We start from the raw sequence: 21,023 nt of genomic DNA, 5'->3' as shown, positions 1-21,023 counted from the left end.
CAAAAATCCAGTATCTTTTGTGTGTGTGTGTGTGTGTCTTGTTAGTGGTTCTCAGAGAACAAGAAGAAGCATCATTCGGCAACAAACTCCCCTTCTTCTTTTTTTTTTTTATTTACTCATTTACCCATCAGTGGCAAGCAACCTTGTCTCCTAAAAACCCATCCATGTTTAATTGCTTCCTTTTTGACAATTGAAAAAATACGCCGGCGTTGTAATCCATGCCTGTCACCGCACCCATCCATTTTAATATCAGCTCCCTGCCCCGGGTGCTCCATCAACTGAATTTGTGCGTTTGTACTATTGCCGTCTGTGGGTGTAAGAGTGTGCATGTGTGTGTGCGTTGATGTTTGTGGTGGCCTGGCAGCACTGGATGATGATGGAGTGAAGAAGTGAGGGATGGAGAGGCTCCGGGGTCACAGATATGTGGCGGGGGAGAACTCGCCGCTGCTGAACCGTAGCGGGAGGAATTGGCCTCGCTGCAGTCCAGCAGCAGCAGCAGTAGCAATGCTGACTCAAAAACCAATGATGGACGGGCTGGTGTGTCAGCAGGACTAATACAAACATCCGTCAAAGGCCCATTCCTCCACTGCACTTGCTGATAGATACAGCCGTTCGAGGAGGGCAGTAGATCAGGAGTAAGGGCTGTATATCTGCTGTTCGACAAATCCACAGTCGCAGCTGGACGCAGATCTGCAGAAACAGTTTTCTTAAACAAAAACTGTGACAAAATATTTGGCGACAGAGTGATGGATGATGGGGGAACCTTCAGAGAAACTTTTCTGATCAACCTTTATGGATCAGTTCATTGCTGGTGTGCTGAGGCGCGATTACTGTTATGTAACAGCACTTTGCACAGTTTATGATGCGTCTCTGTCCCTGTGTGTTTGTGTGTGTTACTGACCCAGTGTGGCGTAGTAGAAAGGGAAGTCTCCCAGGTATCCAGAGTACTGCGGCAGGGCAAAGAGTCCCCCAGGGTGACTGTTCCACATCAGGCTGCTCCTGGAGCCGTGCTCCAGCACACGGTCCTGGATGATCTGCACACAGCAAACAAAAGGAAACACAGATTAGACAACAAATAAGATCATAAGAGTGTTTTGCTTTAATTTACATACAAGTTCAAGGACGTGTCACATTAATGTGGTGAAGAGTTTCAAACAGCTTTATCAGTTTAAAAGATACCCTGTGGAGTTTCTGAACTATTGTAGTGCTATGCAAAGCTGTTTTTGTTTGCTTTGCTTGTCTTGTGCATATGCATGAGGATGCAGCTGATCTATACAGTGCAGTAATATTCCAACAAAAGAAGCACTGAAAAAAAAGCTGTAAAACCTGGATGTTGTGACAAAATGGGTGGTTAATTAATGGAAAATATGAACATCAACTCAATCAAACTACTATTGTCTTAAGTACTGTAACTGTGTCTACATTTCTACAAGTAACAAATGTATATTATTGCTGAAACACACATATGCATAAAGGATGATACAGAAGACAGCACAATAGTCATTAATCAACAATTCATTAAGGAAAGGACAGATTTTATCAATGTTGAAGAATTGTAAGGCGGAGTGTTTGAACTTTTGAAGCTTTTAAAAGGGTCTTTAAAGGAATTTACAAAGATCTGTGCTGATTTGACAGCCACAAAGTTATTGTTCGACACACACTGTTACCAGGATTAAACTTTAATTACAGCACACTCTCTTTAATCTCTAGGCCGCCCTGCCATTTGCAAGGCTTCCCCTTTCAGAGCAGTTAACAGCTTTCCAAATAAAGGTGTTTAAACAAACACAAAAACTACCTTTAGATAACATTTAACATTTCACTCAGATCACTGAGGACTCATAAAAATCCGAATGATTTCTGCTGATAGAGGAACAAACGTTTGCCTTTCAGGTTATGGTGGATGAAATATTAAGGATTTCAACAATGAGCCTTGTAATCACACCTATAAAATCACACTGGGAAATGAGTTTTCATACAAAAACGCCAAGAAGCAGACAGCCGTAAATGTAAATGAATATCAACACCACTAATGTTTCAACGTCCAGTAACTAATTTCCGTTCCGAATAATATACAGAGCATCGTTCAAAACTCAGTCAGTGAATTAGAGCAGGTGAGTGTGCAGGCGATGGATGAAAGCTCGAAGCTAGCTGAGCTTTCCAAATGTTTGCTTTGTATCACCTCAATAGCAGCTATTGATTGTGTCAGGAGTGAGTTGCTGAGCGGAGCTGAAATAAATCTGTGTTATTGTGTAATATTTCCTCCACAGACAAACCAGACTGAGGTCTTTTCTTTTCTGAAAAAAAAAAAAAAAAGATCAGCAAGTCATCTGTGCTGGTCGGTTACATGGAGAATAAAAAAAACAAAAACAAAAACAAAAAAAGTTATGAGCTGTATCTAAGCACCAGTCAGTCAGGCCTGCCCCCCCCCTTCCCCAGTCCTTTCTGTGCCCAAATAGAGAGGTCAGTCAAACAGTCAGACGTGAGAATGGGCACTATTTTTCCCCAGCTGCCGCTCGCCATCGGCCTCTGTTGAACTGGCAGGCAAAGGAAAGAGATATTGTTGCCGTGCCCTTGAGCCATGCTAAATTGCTTCAGTAAAACAGGCACAGGTTTGCGGTTGTGTTTTATGGCCGCTGTTGAATCGAGAGGTGATGGCTGTCGCTGGCTCTGTAACTCAAAGGACGGATATATAGAAAGAGGTAAAGAGAGTCAGGTGGACGATGAGTGAGCAGCTAATAGCTGCTTGAATTGTAAAAAGAATAATATAGCTGGAGAGGGCTCACTGTAATAATATTGACAAAGTCACATATAAATTCATCATTTGGAGGCAGGGATGTGAGTAAAGAGTAAAAACAAATAGTGTGAGGTTTTACTTTCCCAGGGTTTGTCCCTGAGGGTAGTTGATAACCATTTGCCTCAGCCAAACAGATTAACTCAAAATCCGTTAGCTTCTATATAAAAACACTGCCTGCCACCTTAAAAACCCATAGCCCTTTACACCTTATGAGGGGCAATTTTGCTCGCTTGGCTGCAGCTTCTCCCCCGTCGGCAGCCCTCAGTCGGGACATGATGGACGACTCAATCTCACCTCAGAACAGCCACAATCAACCAATTAGAGCATGATAGATAAATCCTGCTTCTCTGGAAGCACACTCTGAGCTTGGCTTTAATAGGTGAGTTTAATAGGTGTACCAGCGCCGCAGATCCGGCTATATTGACCTTGTGATTGGTCGAAACGTGTCCGATTCCTGACAGGAAACACCGCATGATAGGTTGAACTCGTGTTTCCAGCTTGCTTGCCATCTCCTCATACACACACACAGTTTGGAGTGGATGCGGGAAGTCATTAAAAGCAAGTGTGTTTGTGAATGTGTGCTAGGAGATTCAATCTGTCAAGATATCGGACTGTGTGTGTGTGTATCACTACAGATCTGCTGTGAGGAGGGTGGGGTGGGTGGGTGGGTGATGATGGTGACGGTGGTGGGGTATGGGCTCGACAGGATGAATAAACCATGTCGCTCGTTATCTCAGGGGCTGCCACGGCAACGCCATTTACATATGTCACCCCTTCTCCTCTTCACCCTTTCTCCCACCACTCTTCCTCTTCCCTTGCTCTTTTTACAGGACAGTCAGTCAGAATTAAGCGTTTAGCCCTTGCTGTATTCAATGTGAACACACACACACAGTGAAAAACTACATACACACACTCACAAACACACAGTGAGTCACAGGCTTTCGCCGTGTCACCTTGCTCTTTAGTGCAGAGTGACAACATGTCAGCAAGGTTATGCCTGGGTGGTGCCATGTGTATCTGGGCTGACACACCTTGACATATGGAGATGTGCTTTTGGCTCTGCGTGTGTTTGTGTGTGTGTGTGTGTGTGTGGTGTGTGTGTGTGAGACAGGGTTAGATAACAAACAGACCAGAGATGTAGAGCTCGCTTAAATCAGTCTGTAGACACTGAAGCCACGACTGATTACGTGCGCTGTGTGTTTGAGAGCGCATAGGTGCTTGTGTGTGTGTAAAAGTCAAATTCAGATGTAAGATTTGGGAGGCTATACCGTAACTAAGATTGTAGCATTGAGCGGAATCTTTCTCCGAGGCTTTAGCGGGTGCAGTAAGAGAGGAAATTAAATGCGTGATGGGATGCTTGGATGAGAGAGGAGGCAGAAAGGAGAAGACATTTGTAACCACAGTGTGAAGCCAGCAGTACACCCAGGTGTTGTCCCTGCATCTATAAACTACTTGTTTAAACTGAATAATAGGAGATGGGGATTGGATGGATAAATTGTTTTTCCAGTCACAAATTCCCTAAACTAGGTTATTGTAAACAAAGTGGACGCACGTGACAATAAGAGGTCAGAGGAAGGAGGGAGGCTTCTGAACTTAAAGTGATACGCCATCTATTAAACACTGACTATGAAACACTGAGCCTCTGCAGGCTTGAATGGTGGCTGTAAAAAGTTTGTTTTGTCCTTCAACGGCTGGATGGATTCCAGCAGTGGCCAGTTGTTGTGGTGGGGAAACAGGTATTAATCCCATCCTTTAAACCTCCTCAAAACACTATTACTCTTACCAGAACATGGCCACATTTACTGTTCCCGTCTTCGTCCTCATGCATGACCCTGTCAAGCTTGCAGACTGGAATGTGCATCATCTTTCTTTCCACTCTCCCTCTTTCAGCCTTCACAGCTACTTCTGGCACTTTATAGTTTGTACAAACAAGTATGGACAGATTATGAGGAAGTGGGCCCCTGAGCAGAGGTAGGTAAAAGTCCCCCTCGGACTGAAAGACACACAAAATGACTAATGTTGACTTTTTGTCTCTTTTTGGTTGTTTTACATCCCTATTTTGTTGTTTTGCCTCTCTTTGAAGTCACTTTGTGTTTGTGACTTTCAAAGAAGAAATATTAAGTTGCTTCATGCAGAGGCTCTGGTTGAGGGGCCCCTTGATCTTCTAGCCTTGTGCCCTGTAGGCCTGTTCAGGAATCTATCCATGCAAACCAGTAGAACACCTTGCAACTGCCTGAAAGTGTTTTCTGTTTTCCTCATTTCAGCTGTTATCTCTATCTGTCTTCTCTCTGTGACAGTAGGCTTCCTGCCTTGCCTTTGAGTGTGGCTGACTGGAAGAGCTTCAAATGTTTTTTTCCTTTAGACATTGCTGGATGACACACTGTATGAACCAGTCTGTTTCAAGCGTACCCCGGCCTTCAGCCATAATTTGCTTCTAAAAGCCACTGTTTTGAACACTCAAAGCACAGAGATGGACTATGGCGATGTGAAAATATGCTGCTGGACCTGTTTGATAAAGTCACCGTTGGAATCAGTTTTAACCAACAAGAGTTTGCACTTATCACAGCCTCGTTCCTACAGCCTCCAAACTTCTTATAGCCACATTTCAAGCCTTCTGGGGAGTGTTTGATATCACTTCAGGCTCATTGGCTTGGATGCAACTTTAGAATATGGTTTACTATCTCTTCAATAACAACCACTTCTACAGGTCTAACATCACTGGAACCATGATAAATCCTACTACAACTACAACTACCTATATCATTGATGATTTCTGCATCTGTCATCTATACTATAGCTTGTAAAATGTGGATATTTCAGGGTCACAACTTAAGTTCAAATGCCCTAAGTTTTGTGAACAAAACAAAAACCAGCTTGTGAGAAATTCTCCTTGAACATGTGCTGAAACTTCAGTTTGCTCTCTGTGAACGACACTTTCCACCCTTCTCTTTTGCCTTCAGCCTTGTACCAAAGAGACAAAAGTGATGCCTGAGAATAAAGTGAAGATTGCAGAGTCTGCTGTGAGACCGCAGCCCCCTGAGAGAAAGATTGATGATGGAGGACTGGGAGAGAGGAAGGCAGAGAGGTCAAAGCGGCACGTGGTTTTATGTATGTGTGCACGTCTGTGTGCATGTGTGTTTTGAATCCTCACCTCCAATGTGGTCAGCACTATCTTTTCCACGGAGGAGAAGTAGGCCTCCCAGAGGAACTGAGTCTGCTGTCTGAGGGACAGGATCTTATCCTGGTGAATGGAGCGCACCGTGGTTGGAATCTGAAAACAACAAACAGCAGTCAGTCAGCATTAATTACGGAAGCTGGATTTTTAATGATTGATCTGGGACCTAAAATATGGTGGCAGGAAGATTAAAATTGGTCCCAAGAACACACTCAGGAAACTCCCAACAACAGACAAAGCAGATTACAGTGTGGGGGCCTCGTGAACTGTAGGCTGAAGCAGATATTGCAGTTTTTTTGAGTAGTAGCCACACCTATTTTTAGGTTATATGGGTCAACTCTCCAAAGCAAATTCTCAAGACAAGTTCTAAGTCCTTGAGGACAAGTCCAAGTCAAGTCTTAAGTTGTCATAAATAAACTGCCAGTCAGTTGCGTTTCTTTCAGGTCTTTGCATGCTGACCATTGAACATTGTGCTGACAGCAGCGTTACAGGAAGTGTCTCGTTTATTTATTGTTCAGTTTCAGGATTTTATCAGTTCAAAACCAAACCTAACGTCACCTAAAGTCCAACTTACCTGTTGTTTCTCAAGCTTTTCACCACATCTTGTGGCCTTCATGAGACCAACGGTCAAGGTCAAGAAATGGACCTTCATGTGGACCTTGAGATGTTTTTGCTTTCAAGGCTCAAGTCATGTAAGTTCAGTCTCACAGCTTTTGATCCATGTCTATAGTTAAGTTGTCATTTTTGTGACTTGAGGCAGTCATGTGATGAAACAAACTACGTAATAATAGAGCCACGCTAACTCTCTTCCAGTGCTTCCAGTCTTTGTGCTAGGCTAAATTAACCAACTGCTGGCAGTATCTTGCCTTAGTGTTTGGACATGGGAGTGGTATCAAACTTCAAGTCTCAAGTCTACATCTCCAGTAACAGCCCCTTAGTCTGGGGGTCCAAAGGTTCTACTTTGAAAAAGAAAGGATCCCAGAGGAAAAACACTGCGCTGTGTAGGATTTAACAAAAGACAAAAAAAGTGATTTTATTCAAGGAAATGAAGCATACAACAAAAGTAATTTACAAAAAGTAAGGGTAACAGTCATCAGACAGTATTAGGGGAGAAAAGCTTAACTGCTCGAGCAACCATTTGATGAATGCTTTGTACTGTTTTTTTTTTTTTTTCAAAAAGCTTTGTAGTTCAGATTTGTTTTTGAGCTTATTTGTCACAGTAAAGGGGGAGTAATAGCAAATAAACACTTTTTGTCAACAATTAAGTCAATAGTGTATATACATATCCCGCCAACTGAGAACATTTTGACTGGAGAACTAAATTTATTGTACATGCAGTATATTCTAAATATTTTAAAAAGAGAGGAAATACGTCTAATGTGCAGTACAGGTATCACACACAGGACTGAGAACAGACCTACCCAGTATTAGTATGGTGTTCCTAATAAAGTGCTCTGTGAGTGTATATTCACCATATGTACTGCGTGTTGAATGCGTCTTGGTGCGTCATGCTGTTATAAAAGACATTAATCCAGAGATCGATCCTGGGTGTCTCAGGCACATTTTGCTGCTGCACAGAGTGAGCTCACACTGAGCTCCTACGTTATAAAACTCAATGTCAAACAATATTATTACACACTTCATTCAAATTAAGATTTAATGGGCATATAATTACTTTTCCCCCCATGAAGTTCAAGCAATTCCAGCCAAATCCATTTGCTCATTCTATTTATTTTCCCTCTCATATAACAATGTGAGGATTTGAGTGACACTTTCAAGCAGTCAAGGACTTAGTATGCTGCTTGAATTCCGTTACGCTGATAACTGCGCCACTGGGAAACCAAACAAAACAGGATATTTGGATAATAGAAAAGTGAAGGAAGTGAAGAAAGAGGGTGTGCTTGAGGTATGAACAGTCAGAGAAAAAGGCTTCATTTCAGCTGTGGGGTTGCTGCCATTTCTCTCTCTGGTGTTGTACAGAGCATGTGGTTTTGTGTGAGCGCGTCTTCGGGCTGTTACCTGCAGCAGGAGCCTCTCGTCGCCGATGACTGCCGCTGTATTCCAGTCAATGATCTCGGAGAAAGGCAGCTCCCAGCCGTTACTCAGCATCACCGGCACACATGCAGCCTAAGACACACACACACACACACACAGAAGGAAGGTTGGACATGATCCTTTACAAACACAATCACAGTTCAAGCTAAATCATGACTGCTTTGCTACACATTGATCCTGATTATTAAAGCTGCAACACACGGCTCGTTTCATTGAAACTTACAATGACTGGACTGTGTTAGAATTGATCAGTCTGTGTCTTTCTGTGACCCTTTGTGTTCATACCTAAATTCCCCATTTGGGAGGAAATGGATTTTTTTTTCATTTCATTTACAGCACGAAGCTTATTACTGTTGATTTTTTTTTTTGATGTCCTGTCTCAATAGCTGCCAATGTTCTCATCTAAAAGCTAGATGCAACAAGAGGGAAAAGCAGATGCCTCAAAACTGTCAGATTTAATGACCGTTAAGGATAGTATATAACAATAATTCCTAGTAATTAAATTTCCTAGTAATGGACATAGCAATATGTACTTAAAGGTATATACATTGATCTTTTTGGCCATTGGGGGGCAGGAGTACAACTTGTAAACAAAACACTGACATATCATCACTTTATAAAGTTGATATTTTGAATGCATTACCAAAGATTATACTTCCAGCAGTAACAAAGTAGCATTAGCATTCATTTGGATTTACTCTTCACTGTCATACTAGCTTTGTTCTCAATCTTTAGTTGTCCCATGATGACCAAACATGAGTTTCACACGCAACAACTCAGCAATCATATAAACAAGTAGGTTTGAACACACAATCTAGATAAGGCAGCATTTAGTCACAGACAGTGAGGAATTAGTTTGATGATGACAAATATGGAAATGAAAAAAATTAGCAGCCATTTGTAGGAGAGCAGGTCACAAAGAGTCAAACATTCAAGAGTAAGAATAATTAAATAGTTAAAAATTTGGAGTAAGCTTCAGATGTTCAAACAGTGTGTGGATTTATGAAAAAAAACAACAAAAAAACAAAAACAAACAAAAAAAAAAAAAAACCAACCCAGAAGAGATTTATTCATGCTGCTGCTTGTGAACTGGAAGAGCTCAAACATGCACAAAAAGAATTTCTTAATTACATGATTAATAGTTATGTTTCTGATTCTGTTTGTGGTTATTTGATTTCTAAAAAAAAAAGGTTTAATCATTTACAAGCCTGAAAATCAAAGAAAACAATCACATTCAGTCTACGTGGATTGTTATGATTTAATGTCAAGTGAGTACACTGAGTGGATGCCCCCCCCCCCCTCCTTTTTTTTTAAAGCTGCACCTGTTGACACATCAATATTAAAATGATAACTTCAGGTAAAGGAGAGTTAATTACTCAGAGCAGCCGAGCAAGTGGAATGATTGAGGAAGAAGGGGAATTAAAAGAGATCAAAAAGCAGCAGAAGAAAGTGAATAAATAGATATAAAAAAAAAAAGATGAAAAGAGCTGAATGTGACCTTTGCCAAAGGAGTGGCAGAAGGATGGACGGATGAGAGGAGCGGTGGAGGGAACAGCTGGTGTGTGTGTATGTGTGTCTTTGTGTGTGTGTATGTGCGTGTTTGTGGAAGGAGTTTAGTGTAATGACGGCCCTGTCACTCCCAGGTCATAAAGGTGTCAGCTAAACCAGAAGTGGCCCTCGGGCTCTGCTGCTGTCTCCTTCACTCACTCACTCACTCACTCACACACACACACACACACACACACACGCACGCATGCACACACACACGCGCGCGCACGGACACGCACGCACAGAGTTGACCTCTATCAGGAATTGCTTTCTCATGCAAAGACCAAAGCCTGTAAATACTCTCCCTCCGTCTTCCTCTAGATGGTGCGAGTCGATGGATGGGGTGAGTCAGACAAATGGAGAAAGGAGAGGAGAGGAGAGGGCTTATTTCCCTCCTGAGTGAAGTGCACCGTTATGTGTGTGTGTGGCAGCTGATAGTGAGATAAGCGCTCTTATGTGGGTGCACTCTGCGGACGGCGGTGTTCGGTCAGGAGAGGTAAAGGACAGTGCAGCAGTAATGCAGGAGAGTGCGGTGCAGTCATACAAATGTATGAACAGGGGGAAAAAAAAGAGATGTGAAGTGTGTAGATTTCAAGAGGTGTGAGTAAAGTGGCAGTAAAGGCAGATCCAGCACTAGAAAATGACTCTAGATGGTTGGAATTTACACAGGTTATTAAGGTTATATCGTGAGGTTGGAGTATATTACTTGCCGCATCTTTAACCCTTAATCTAGTTGAATACTCAACTATACGTTGTCAGAGCCTCACTTTTCTATCTGTGTAAACCATTTTAAGATTCCAGTATCACTGTGACAGTTATTGCTTATTCTGTAACTGGAGTGCACTTAAACATACCAGTAAAGACGAGCTGTAAATTTGATCCACTATAACTTAGACTAATAGCACAACAAAGAGTGTGACGGTGAAAATCATCTGCATGTCTTTGTGAATTAGTTAAATCACCAGAGAGCTGCTAACTACTGACACGCTAGCCAGCTGAGAAGACCTGTTTGGGCACATGGCATTAAAATTAACTGATGCTGACATGAAATTTCACCATTTTAAATGCGATGGTGTGACTGAGACCTTTATTTTCCCTCTTTGATGGTAAATTCCAAAGTGTTGCCTTTCAAATGAAACCAGGATCATGACGTGCACAAAAAGTGGATGTGTTTTATGGGGTTAGGCACTAGCAGCATGTATTTTTGCTGAAGTCGTGGGGATAACTACATAGAAATGAGGAAATGATGGTTGTTCATGATCAAAATGATTGTTAAATCACAGACAAAACTGAGAGTTGTCTAACAGATTTACATTTTCCCAGCAGCCCTCTAATCATCTCACTGTCTGCAATTTTCACGAAGTCAGCCAACAGTTTAACAGTTTCTCTACAAATTTCATTCCAGTGTTACAATATAAAACACAGTTCAGAGGCAGGAGGAAGCAGCTAATCTTCCCGGCAAAAGGTCTTGTTTGTTTTAATTACAGTATTAAGGTGGCAATGATTTAGTGATCGTTCAATGCTAGAGGTAGCGCATTTAAAACAAATGCAAAGTAGGAGTCTGAGCGTGGGAAGTGCCTCTTTTTCTTCCCAGTAATATCGCTGGTAGGCATGAATTTACAGCATATGCAGTGTTTTCTCATTCTGGGAGAGTGTGTTTGTGTGTTTGTCGCCTGTTTACCTGCAGTGCCTCGAGGAAGCGAAAGGAGCCCAGTCGTCTGCCGCGGGGCACCAGACAGAAGGTGGAGTTGTGGAGCATCTCCTTGTAGTCGTACCTGAAGAGACGCAACACACACATGAGCAGTTTAACATGAGCGGCATTTTCAGGAAATTGCATGTAACCAGAAAACCACACACAGCACATGCATCACTGCGGCTTACTACAATGAGCTATAATTATGTAATTGCTCACGGTGTATGACAGTTGAACAAATACGGACGGCAGCGAGGAGTATGTCATTCACACACAGTCACTGTCACTATGTATGGATATAGGTTTACACATGTACATCAACATTCACACACTTTTAATGACATAAACCCAAATAGGTAAATGAGAAGCAAACAAAAAAAAAAGAAAAAAGAAAAGAAAAAAGAAAAAAATCCTCCAAAAGGAGAAATTATGATGAAAAATTTTCTGAAGAATTTCAAGAGGAACACCCATTCTTGTGAAATCTCAACTGTAAAAGTTTAGTCAGATGATCTAAACCACTTTACTTGGAAGTAAAACCCAAACTGTCAGTAATCCTGTAATACCCCATTGCACAGTACAATTGTTTTGTGTACAACTTCGTCAAGTATGTTTTGTCTTTTTGGACTTTAGTCTGTAAATCTGACAATTTGGATAATAATCTAACCATTTACCTTTGTTTTGGATCCTTTACAAAGGGGATCTTATTTTCTAAGAGCAAATAAGATCCCTTTTGTAAAGGATCCATTTCTCCCTCCTTCTTTCTCTTTATTTCTTCTTTCCTCTCTCTGTTCCTCCAAAACGCCATCCCACCACCTCTCCTACCCCCCTCTTTCTTTTCTTTTCCCTGCCTTCCTCCTATCTCACAAACCACATGCTCCTTTGCCCACCGCCTCTTCTCCACTCTCTGCCTTTCTCAATCCCTCTATCTCTTAAAGCAGGAGGACGATGCCCCCTCCCTCCCTCCCCGCTCTGCCCTCTCCTCCTCCTGCCCCCTCATCCCTCTATCTTCTCCAGTGAGGTGTGTCTTATTGCTCTCCAAACAGAGTGATCAACCCTGCCAGGGGTAATGAGCTGCGAGTGACACCTGCTTCCACCACACAGCTGGCTCTCTCCCTCTCTCTCTATGTGTGTGTGTGTGTGTGTAAAACAGAGAAAGACAGAAATAGAGAAACAGTGTGTGTGTGTGAAACAGTGTGTGTGTGTGTGTGTGTATCAGTCTGTGTGTTCTTCTTTGCATGCATGCTGCTTTTCTATGTTTTGACAGTTTGTGTGCACTAGCACAGCAGTGGTGACATGTATGTGTGTGTCTACACTGTTTTATGTTACATAGGACGTTTATTGTACGATGCAGATGGTCGTTTACTTTCTCCTCCACTGGATCAACCTAACCTCACTGTTTTACCTTCAGTCTTACTCTCCCATCTTTTTTTTTTTGTTCTTGGTTCTCTTGTCCTCTTCCATCTGTATTCCTTCTTGTTTTTCTCTAACTGTGGACAAGCCAGTGTCTTCCTGTGTGGATTATTTCTCTCTGTCTCTCTCATATATGCACAGAGCTAATATCACCAACAGAAAACTCTAACATGACAGTAAACATTGCAGCACCATGACAGGTTGCTATTTTAAGTCTAATTATTTTCTGTTTTTTTTTAAAAACTGTTTTCACTGTTTTTTTTTCTTACAAAAGAAATGACAGATTTTGTCACCATGCACCCAAAAGTTGTTTCCTCCTGCAAGAAAACACCGATCACAACCGTTTAAAGTAAACTACATCTCGCAACAAATGACAGCTCAGAAAATGTGTTTTAATACAGAAGAAAAAAAAAAGATTGGAAAGCATAAATGAGATGAGATGACCAGAGTCCCTCTAAGAAATGAGTGTCTGCGCTGCCGATACTACTTAAAAAAAAAAAAAAAGCAATATACATACAGATTTTTGTATTATTCATTTCTTAAAGGGGATTTTTAATAACAGTAATAACACCCATGACTTCTTTCTTTCTTTCTTCCTTTTCTATGATGAATAAAAAATAGAAATAATGAGCCTTAAGGGTGCAGGGCCCAGGTTGGGGGTTAAGAGACTGGTGAGGCAGAAAATCATTTCTCATTTAGCCATCGTCTATACAAGGTGAAGGTTATAGGACACACACACACTCACACACTCACAAACACACACTCACACACTCACAAACACACACTCACACTCACACACTCTGCTCTACTGATGATGCTGTGAATGTACTGTAGCTTGTACAGAAGTGTGACAGTGATTGCTGATGCTGCCTTCTGTGTGTGCCTGTGCCTGTGAATATGGCCCGAGCCGAAGGGGTGAAGCTGGAAGCCAAGCACCACACACACACACACACACACACACACACACACACACACACACACACACACACACACACACACACACACACACACACACACACACACACACACACACACACACACACACACACACACACACACACACACTGCTGCTGTTGCCGGTAAGATGCTGCCTTGTCTCTCTTTTAGCCAAGCTCTAATGAAGTGCAGGGACATGACAGCCTGTGATAAAATCCCACCCTCATTCACACCTACATGCATAACGTTCTGTACAGCACATAACAGACACACAAACACTCAGACATACACCCACCAACAGACTTGCAGACACACACGCAGCGTGAACAAGCGACAGCTGCACGCCCTCACATCGACGTTCCGTCACCTGACGATGGAGACGAAGAAGCTATCTTAGCCCATATTTCCACACCAGCTGTCTGCCTGGACGGTGTCTGTTTGTGCATATATGTGTGTGTGTGTGTGTGAAACAGACCAGCATCTGATGGCAGTGAATATCAATGTGCATTTAACACGCAGCAACCCTGTAAAATGTTTTATCCAACCACTGCGATCTTCTGTCTTACGATAAATACGATGCAAATATTTGCTGTTTCATTTTGACCAAACCTGTCATGGGAAGGACTTCTTTTCAAACTTTTTTTAATGTTTCATGATCAGTATGGGAAACAGGATGCAAATTTGCTGCAGTCAGAGAGCGCCAGTTGCAACCCTCCCACGTGAATCGCCTGCTGTGCACCTTAACCTAATTATGACTGGGACTGTGCCTAGCAGAGACAATTTTCCTTTTACAAGGGAGTGTTTAGTGGTTTAGAGGTTTGAATGAGGTGCGGAGTTCACAGGAGGAGGTCTCGAAGGACGTCCCCTGCCGTGTAAACCCACTTTCACTTCTCTTCTCAACTCTCTGTTTCTTTTTTCACTCTTCTTCCTTCTTTCGAACTAGTAGGAAGCTTTTGCTATCTTTTGCCTCCTTTCTCTTCTTCTCTAACTCTCTTCTTCCTCTTTTTTTTCCTTGTCTGTCTAACAGCACCGCTTTCTCCACTGTTGTCCTTGTGACCTTGAGCTGGCGGAGGGAAAGCCACTGTGGCGCTCTGAGCATGCAGGGTGTGATTGTGCCTGCGTATTTATATTTTTCAGACGCTTGCACTTCTGTGCTACTCTCCACTGTATATACAAGTGTGTGCGTGTGTGTGCTCAAAGGACACACACAACAGCAGAAAATGAAGTGCACATGAAGAAAATATAAAGCAGACAGAAAACAAGACTTCAGCTAATAACAGACAGGAAATGACCTCTGCACGAGCACCCCGGTCTTTTGCATGCATACGAAAGTGTGCGTTTGAGCGGGATTGAAAGTGTATTTTTTTGCTTCTGTTCCCGGCAGCAAAGAAACTTTTGTCAAATCAGATGTCCTTCAATCAGTAATAATAATGAAAAATTAATATAATGAAGTAACTCATTTAGTATGGTACTTGAGTAAAAGTAATTTTTTTCTATGGCAGCCCAGATTCCCAAAAGGTGTGCACTTGGCCAGTTTCCTGCTGGTCTCTTCGGTGCCATGCAGTCACCCAGCAGACGCCTGGTGCCCTGGTGCCCGTCCATCCCCTGAACATGGAGCTTCAGGATGATGAAAACACAAAACCACAACCAGCCTGAGTGTCTTCCAGGGAGCAGAGAGAAAGAGATCCAATTCTCTGCTTCTAGAGACCATTGTTACATTAGCCTCCAAGACCTCTCTGCTGTCTCCTGCCACTCTCTTGCTAATTTCTTTGTCTTCCAAAGTGTGTGAGTCCGTGAGAGTGCGTGAATTGTCTGGAGGTCTGGTGATGGCTGGAACAAAATCCAGGGTAGTGTATTTCTTTTTTTTTTTTTGTACTGTATTGTTGTGGGGTTTGTGTGAGTGTGTTTGTATTTTAATGTGGTTTCATAAAAGAGAAAAAAACCCTTCAGTAAAGTCTTTGACACATCAAATTATTAATTTATGAAAAAAGAAAGCTCTAACTTGCTTTCAACATGTCTTTCTGCACGAGAATGAAAGTGAACCTTGAGATGTAGTAGTAGTACATGAAAGAATAAAAAAAGTTATTTCTAATTACGGATGTCATGCCACAGATGTCCTCGTTTGTCTAGTAAATAACTCCCAAACAGACTAAGGACAGATTCCAGCAGTAATTAAACAGGAGTCTCATACTCCCCATAAACACAAGTGTCTAAGTTGAAGCATATTGTTGTGTGTGTTCCCCTGAGACTGCGACAGATGTGCAGGCTAAGTGAGCGTGTGGGTAAAAAGAGGGCATCTTTGGCTCCTGACTAACTGAGATAGAGTGTGTTTGGTGAGGGGGAGTGTGCGTGTGGGTTGGGGGTTGCTTCCACATATGTTTCTGTGTGCGTGTTTGAGGATGATAATGTGTCTGCGCATGCGTACAGTGGCAAATATGAGCTTGAGAGAAGAATCAGTAGTGCGTGACTGGAATGCATGTGCGTTTATGTCTACGCGTGTCCCTTTACTTTCACCCTCTCCGCTTATTTATCCCGCAGCTAAGTGGAAAAGCATGTGTCAGCATCTGTATGTGCGCGTCCAGATGTGTGCCTGTCCATTTTGTCCCATCTTCCTCGTCCTCCTCCTCCTCCTCTGCCATCCGCCTGCTGTACACTCTGCAAATAATTCATTAGCCTAATTAGCGCTCATTAGCCGGCTTATGCTAGTGCCAATTAGCATTCTAGCACAGAACGACCCAGAGGTCTGCCTGGCCAAACAAACAGGCTTTCTGTGGTCAAACCCGTGACGACCCTGAGGTCTGTCCACACACGGGGCCAATCTGATTACACCCACTTACAGGACTGTAAAGACTTTCCCCTAACCAGCCCAAAGACTGTCACAGTCCCCGTATAGCTCAGTGTAGAGTTTGACATATAAAACACGGCTGAGTGCACGTGAAGAAAATGATGTCACGGTGGCTGGTTTGACTGGTGGTGCCGGCAACATTTAAGAGTTGGAAGATTATGTGGCAGCAGAAAAGACAGCGCAGCAGCAACAAACCCTCTGAGGCCAAATCTATGAAAAATGCAAGAACTCCTGGTGCTATAACGTACATTGGATCTAAGTGTCCACATATAATACAGTATGTTTTAATACGACTGTATAGCTGAACTGCTATTGCAGGTCACAGTGCTTTGAGTGAATTTATGGATTGAAGTGCTCCACATAATAAAGTGCCTTTCTCCCTCAAAGGGCTTTCAAATTTGTTTCAACAGGGACTTTTAGGACCTGTTTACAACATCTTATCTACTGTAAGTCTTCTGACCTTTATTTGACTGAGAAAAGCTTAGGCGAGATGAAAAAAAGCCCCTCTAAACTCACACTCTAAAAACATGTCAAACCACATTGTAAGCCTGAGAGCAGTCTAACACCATTAAACAGTAGCATTAATAAAGCAAACACATCCAGATTGTTATATACCCCGTAACATTATTAGCCAGATGAGAATGGATTACAAGTGGCCAGCTGTTTGCACAGGTGTGGCAGCAAACTAAACAAACTGAGGAGAACACATTCGAATGCTGGCTAGCATCGTGTTCGGGCCAGTTTCATCAGTGAAAAGCGTGAAACAATTAACAACTCCTTGACTGTCAAAAGTAACAACACTGATCCCTGTGAGTGGAGCCTGACTGACAGATGATGTCTATAGAAACAGAGCTGGCGTACGTGGTTACTTCATAATGAGTTTTGAAGCGAAAGCGAACCACAAGCGTTTACTAGAGACGTCCCAGAGAGGTATTCTGATACCAGGTATGAACTTGGAAGTCCATCCTGACTGGATTTCAACATGTATATATCTGGGTATAAGATCTGAGGAAGGACTTAATATGACAGGTCCTTTCTGCCCCGTCAAGAACAATTTCTTGAGGGGAATCTCTGACTGACAGGTCCATAGAAATATCTCTGTTATTTTCCTTTTCTCTCTCTAGCTCTGTTTCACTCCCACTCTGTGTGAATACAGAACCACTACAGTCAAATAACAGCTCTTGGAACATTTTTAGAAACATTAGATTCAAAACAAAGAACCAAAGCCTTGTTCCATTGAGAAAATGTTTGTATAACTTGATATAGGCCCTCACTATGCTGGCGAGCTGTACCCTTCACAGCTAATGTATATTAAGTCTCTTCACGCTGCCAATAAATGAACCATACTTGTCGGATTTTGCCCGGAAAGTCCCTGTAACTCAGTGTTGCAGCTTGAATTCTAATGTAACCGAGTGTCAGGAATTTCAGAGATGTCACGCTAGTTTGCATAGCTGTACTGGATCCATATTACTATTCAGATGAGAGCTGGGCAGTGAGTGCAGCTGCAGGTGGTTGGTGTGAACTGACTGTAAAAAAAAAAAGACGTGTCGTAAAGATAGGGCTCATATACATGCAGACTCACATTTGGCACGCTTGCACAAACTTCTGAATCAGTTCAAGTCAGCAGCCTGTTCTTTCCCTCTAGCTACAGTTGCTGCTACCCCCTGACACACACACACACACACACACACACAAAACACGTAAGCCTGAATATTTTACAAATACCCCGATAACAAGAAGTCTTCCTGCCGCGATACTAATTCACTATGACGGCTTTATCCTTGCAATCTTTTCAATTTGTCCTCTCGGATTTTTTCCACTGCTAACAGATGGAGGCAATTTTTCAGTTACATTTAGTGTCTGCGCAGTAGTCAAGAGCCCCCAACTGCAGACACACACACACACACACACACACACTCACACACACACACACACACACACACACACGACTCTCAACTCTCCAGAGGATAGAAGTGAGGTTGATTTCAAACTAGACAACACCTATTCCTCACACGTATCCATGAGTATTTCAGAAATTTGTTTTCATGGACAGCTAGATGACTGCACCACTACACCAACAATCACGCTTCACACTTTCACACACACACACACACTTGTCAGTGATTGGCGCCTCACTGTGTGATCTTGCAGATGAGGGGTCCAGACTCCGTGGATGTTCACTGGAGACCAGCTGTGCCTTGCTTTGCACTTCCAGATGGCCCTCGGGAAGCCTCGCTGTGCACATTACTTTGTGTGTTCATATGTGTGTGTGTGTGCGTTGATCTATATGTGTGAGACAGTCTCAGATTTAGACATGTCAGCACATGCTCTGCGGTGGCCTCTTTTTAAACACTGACACATTTTGTCATCGGAGCCACTGAAACGAGGAGCGCAGAGGAGGCCGGAGTTACCCCTCACCGAGACATCCTTTCATCTGACACACGCGCGCACACACACACGCACACACACACACACTCAGAAAGAGAGAAAGAGAGGAATGCTTCAATTCGTTCCATCCACATTACGGTCGCTGCAGGCTCTTTCATGACAAATCATTCTCCAAAGTCTTGAAGAGTCTAAATACCGCACACTCTCTCGTACACAAAAACACACGCTCATTCACATAAAGACGAACCAGCACACTAACGTTCCTGCAAACACAGAGACACACACACACACACACACACACACTTTCAGACACTCTCAATCCTGCATCCGTGTTGATATGCATATAGTGCACACACAAACACTAACCCCCTTATTTTCAAAGCACCACCGGCCATTATCTGGGTCCCATCTGCTGGCACACATCGGTCCGTCTCTCCTCCAATAGGTGAGTAGAAACTTAATCACGTCTAATTTCTTGTCTGCAAACACATTCTAATGTATTCCCTCTGAAGACTCCTCTAAATCACAATATAAACCTGGTCCCGGAGCCACCTGAGTCCCTCAGCCCAACACCACCAATCAGAGAATGCAAAGAACCCACCCAGAGCAGTGGCATAACTATCACAGTGAATGGATGGCTGGGTACACGGAGTCGGATGGAGAGATGGACTGTCATCAGTCAAGATTTCCCCTTTGAAATGTCGGCTTAGCAGGAATTTGAAGAAGCAGGCTTCTTTTCAGACACACGGTCGTGCATTGTAGGGTTTTGAGTGAGTTCAAAAAAAAAAAAAAAAAGAGGCTTCAGGGTCGATGGGGTCAAGAGACTTTAGCTGTTCCCAGAGGAGATGATGTAAACTTAGACTTACTATAAAGAGACATCAGTGGTGACTGGAGTTATGAGTTTTCTTCAGTGGCAGGCATGTGTCAATGTGAAAATTTCAGTGTGATTTTTAAATACAAAAAATATATATACAAAAATATATATTCCTGTGTTTAATCCTGTTTTTTTTCTTGATTAATCACTTGTTTTTTGGACAGAAAATAGCTAAAATGCCCATCACAAATTTCTAAACCCCAAGATGATGTGATTAAATAGCTTGCGTTGTCCAATCAAAACTCCAGAACTTCAAGATACTTTACTACCACATTAATTAAAAAAATCAGTGGCTGAAACAGGAGACCATTTGTTTGAAAAATGATTAATTTATTAATTGTTGCACAAATCATTTGAGCTCCAGACCTGAGTATCAAAGTATCTTTATACATCACACAATGCACCATTTGGGGGTAAGAGTTTTTCTTTCTTTATTTTCAAAACACAGCTTTCACCACCACCACATGACCTCAATGAGGGAGAAGGCAACAGTCCAATCAGGCACACACTGGCAGAAAAAAAAAGGAGTGCTCCTCTTCCCTGAATGCTCTTAGGGAACGTTTACGTGCATGTTGGTGCACCCAGCTTCCATATTTATGTGTGCAGGATGGGCTCTTTGTTGAATTCTTTTTCCAACCATGTAATAAAAACCAAACCAGTACGTTTTTTTTTTTTTTTTTTTTTTAGCATATACCATATAGTTACTGTATTTCAGTTATCATCCTTGTTCATTCAAAAAGAATCCTCCACTTCTTTTGCTCTCAAACACATACACAATCATGTGAGAGTGAGTTTGACATCAGCATCAAACACAGAGTATGTCAGCACCGCACGACACTGGAGAGCAGCGTGATGTCTGAGACAGTCGGTGCTCCCAGGGTGTGTGTGTGTGTGTGTGTATGTGTGTGTGTGTGTGTGTGTATGTGTGTGAGAGAGAGAGAGAGAGTGGGAGAAAGAGAGAGAAGGGGAGGAAGAGAGGAGGTACAGCTGTCAATCACAAGCAGAGAGGCAAGCAAAGCAATACGCTACCTAGTGGGTTCATCAGTGCCATGTGTCAGTCACACCCTGAGGTCGCATTGATTGTCTGTCGGCACCCATCTGAGTGCGTGCGCATGTGTGTAACGCATGTGTGTGAGAAAATGATAGCGAAGGGGGCGTATTTGGTCCTGGGAGAAATATCATGGGGAGTGGGATACAAAGGACAAGAAAAATAATGAGGGAGAGAAATAAGGACCAAACGTCCACAATGATGCAATTATGATTCAATTTAGATTCCCGCATCAATTATGCAAACATATTCAAGAG

At 42.6% G+C, this 21,023-nt stretch overlaps 1 protein-coding gene across 1 annotated transcript in view; it reads right to left on the bottom strand.

Moving 5' to 3' along the window:
- The window catches only part of ext1b (exostosin glycosyltransferase 1b), a 132,744-nt gene that overhangs the window by 45,792 nt on the left and 65,929 nt on the right, over nt 1-21,023 (bottom strand). The window contains exons 2-5 of the mRNA XM_041052632.1: nt 11,254-11,347; nt 7,989-8,096; nt 5,946-6,065; nt 902-1,034 (exon numbers count right to left, since the gene is read on the bottom strand). Coding sequence (XP_040908566.1) covers nt 902-1,034; nt 5,946-6,065; nt 7,989-8,096; nt 11,254-11,347 — 455 coding nt within the window. The remainder of the gene's footprint in view (nt 1-901; nt 1,035-5,945; nt 6,066-7,988; nt 8,097-11,253; nt 11,348-21,023) is intronic.

This window comes from Toxotes jaculatrix, chromosome 13 (assembly GCF_017976425.1).
Source record: "Toxotes jaculatrix isolate fToxJac2 chromosome 13, fToxJac2.pri, whole genome shotgun sequence".
NCBI lineage: Eukaryota > Metazoa > Chordata > Actinopteri > Toxotidae > Toxotes > Toxotes jaculatrix.
This window is presented reverse-complemented; position numbering and strand designations above follow the sequence as displayed.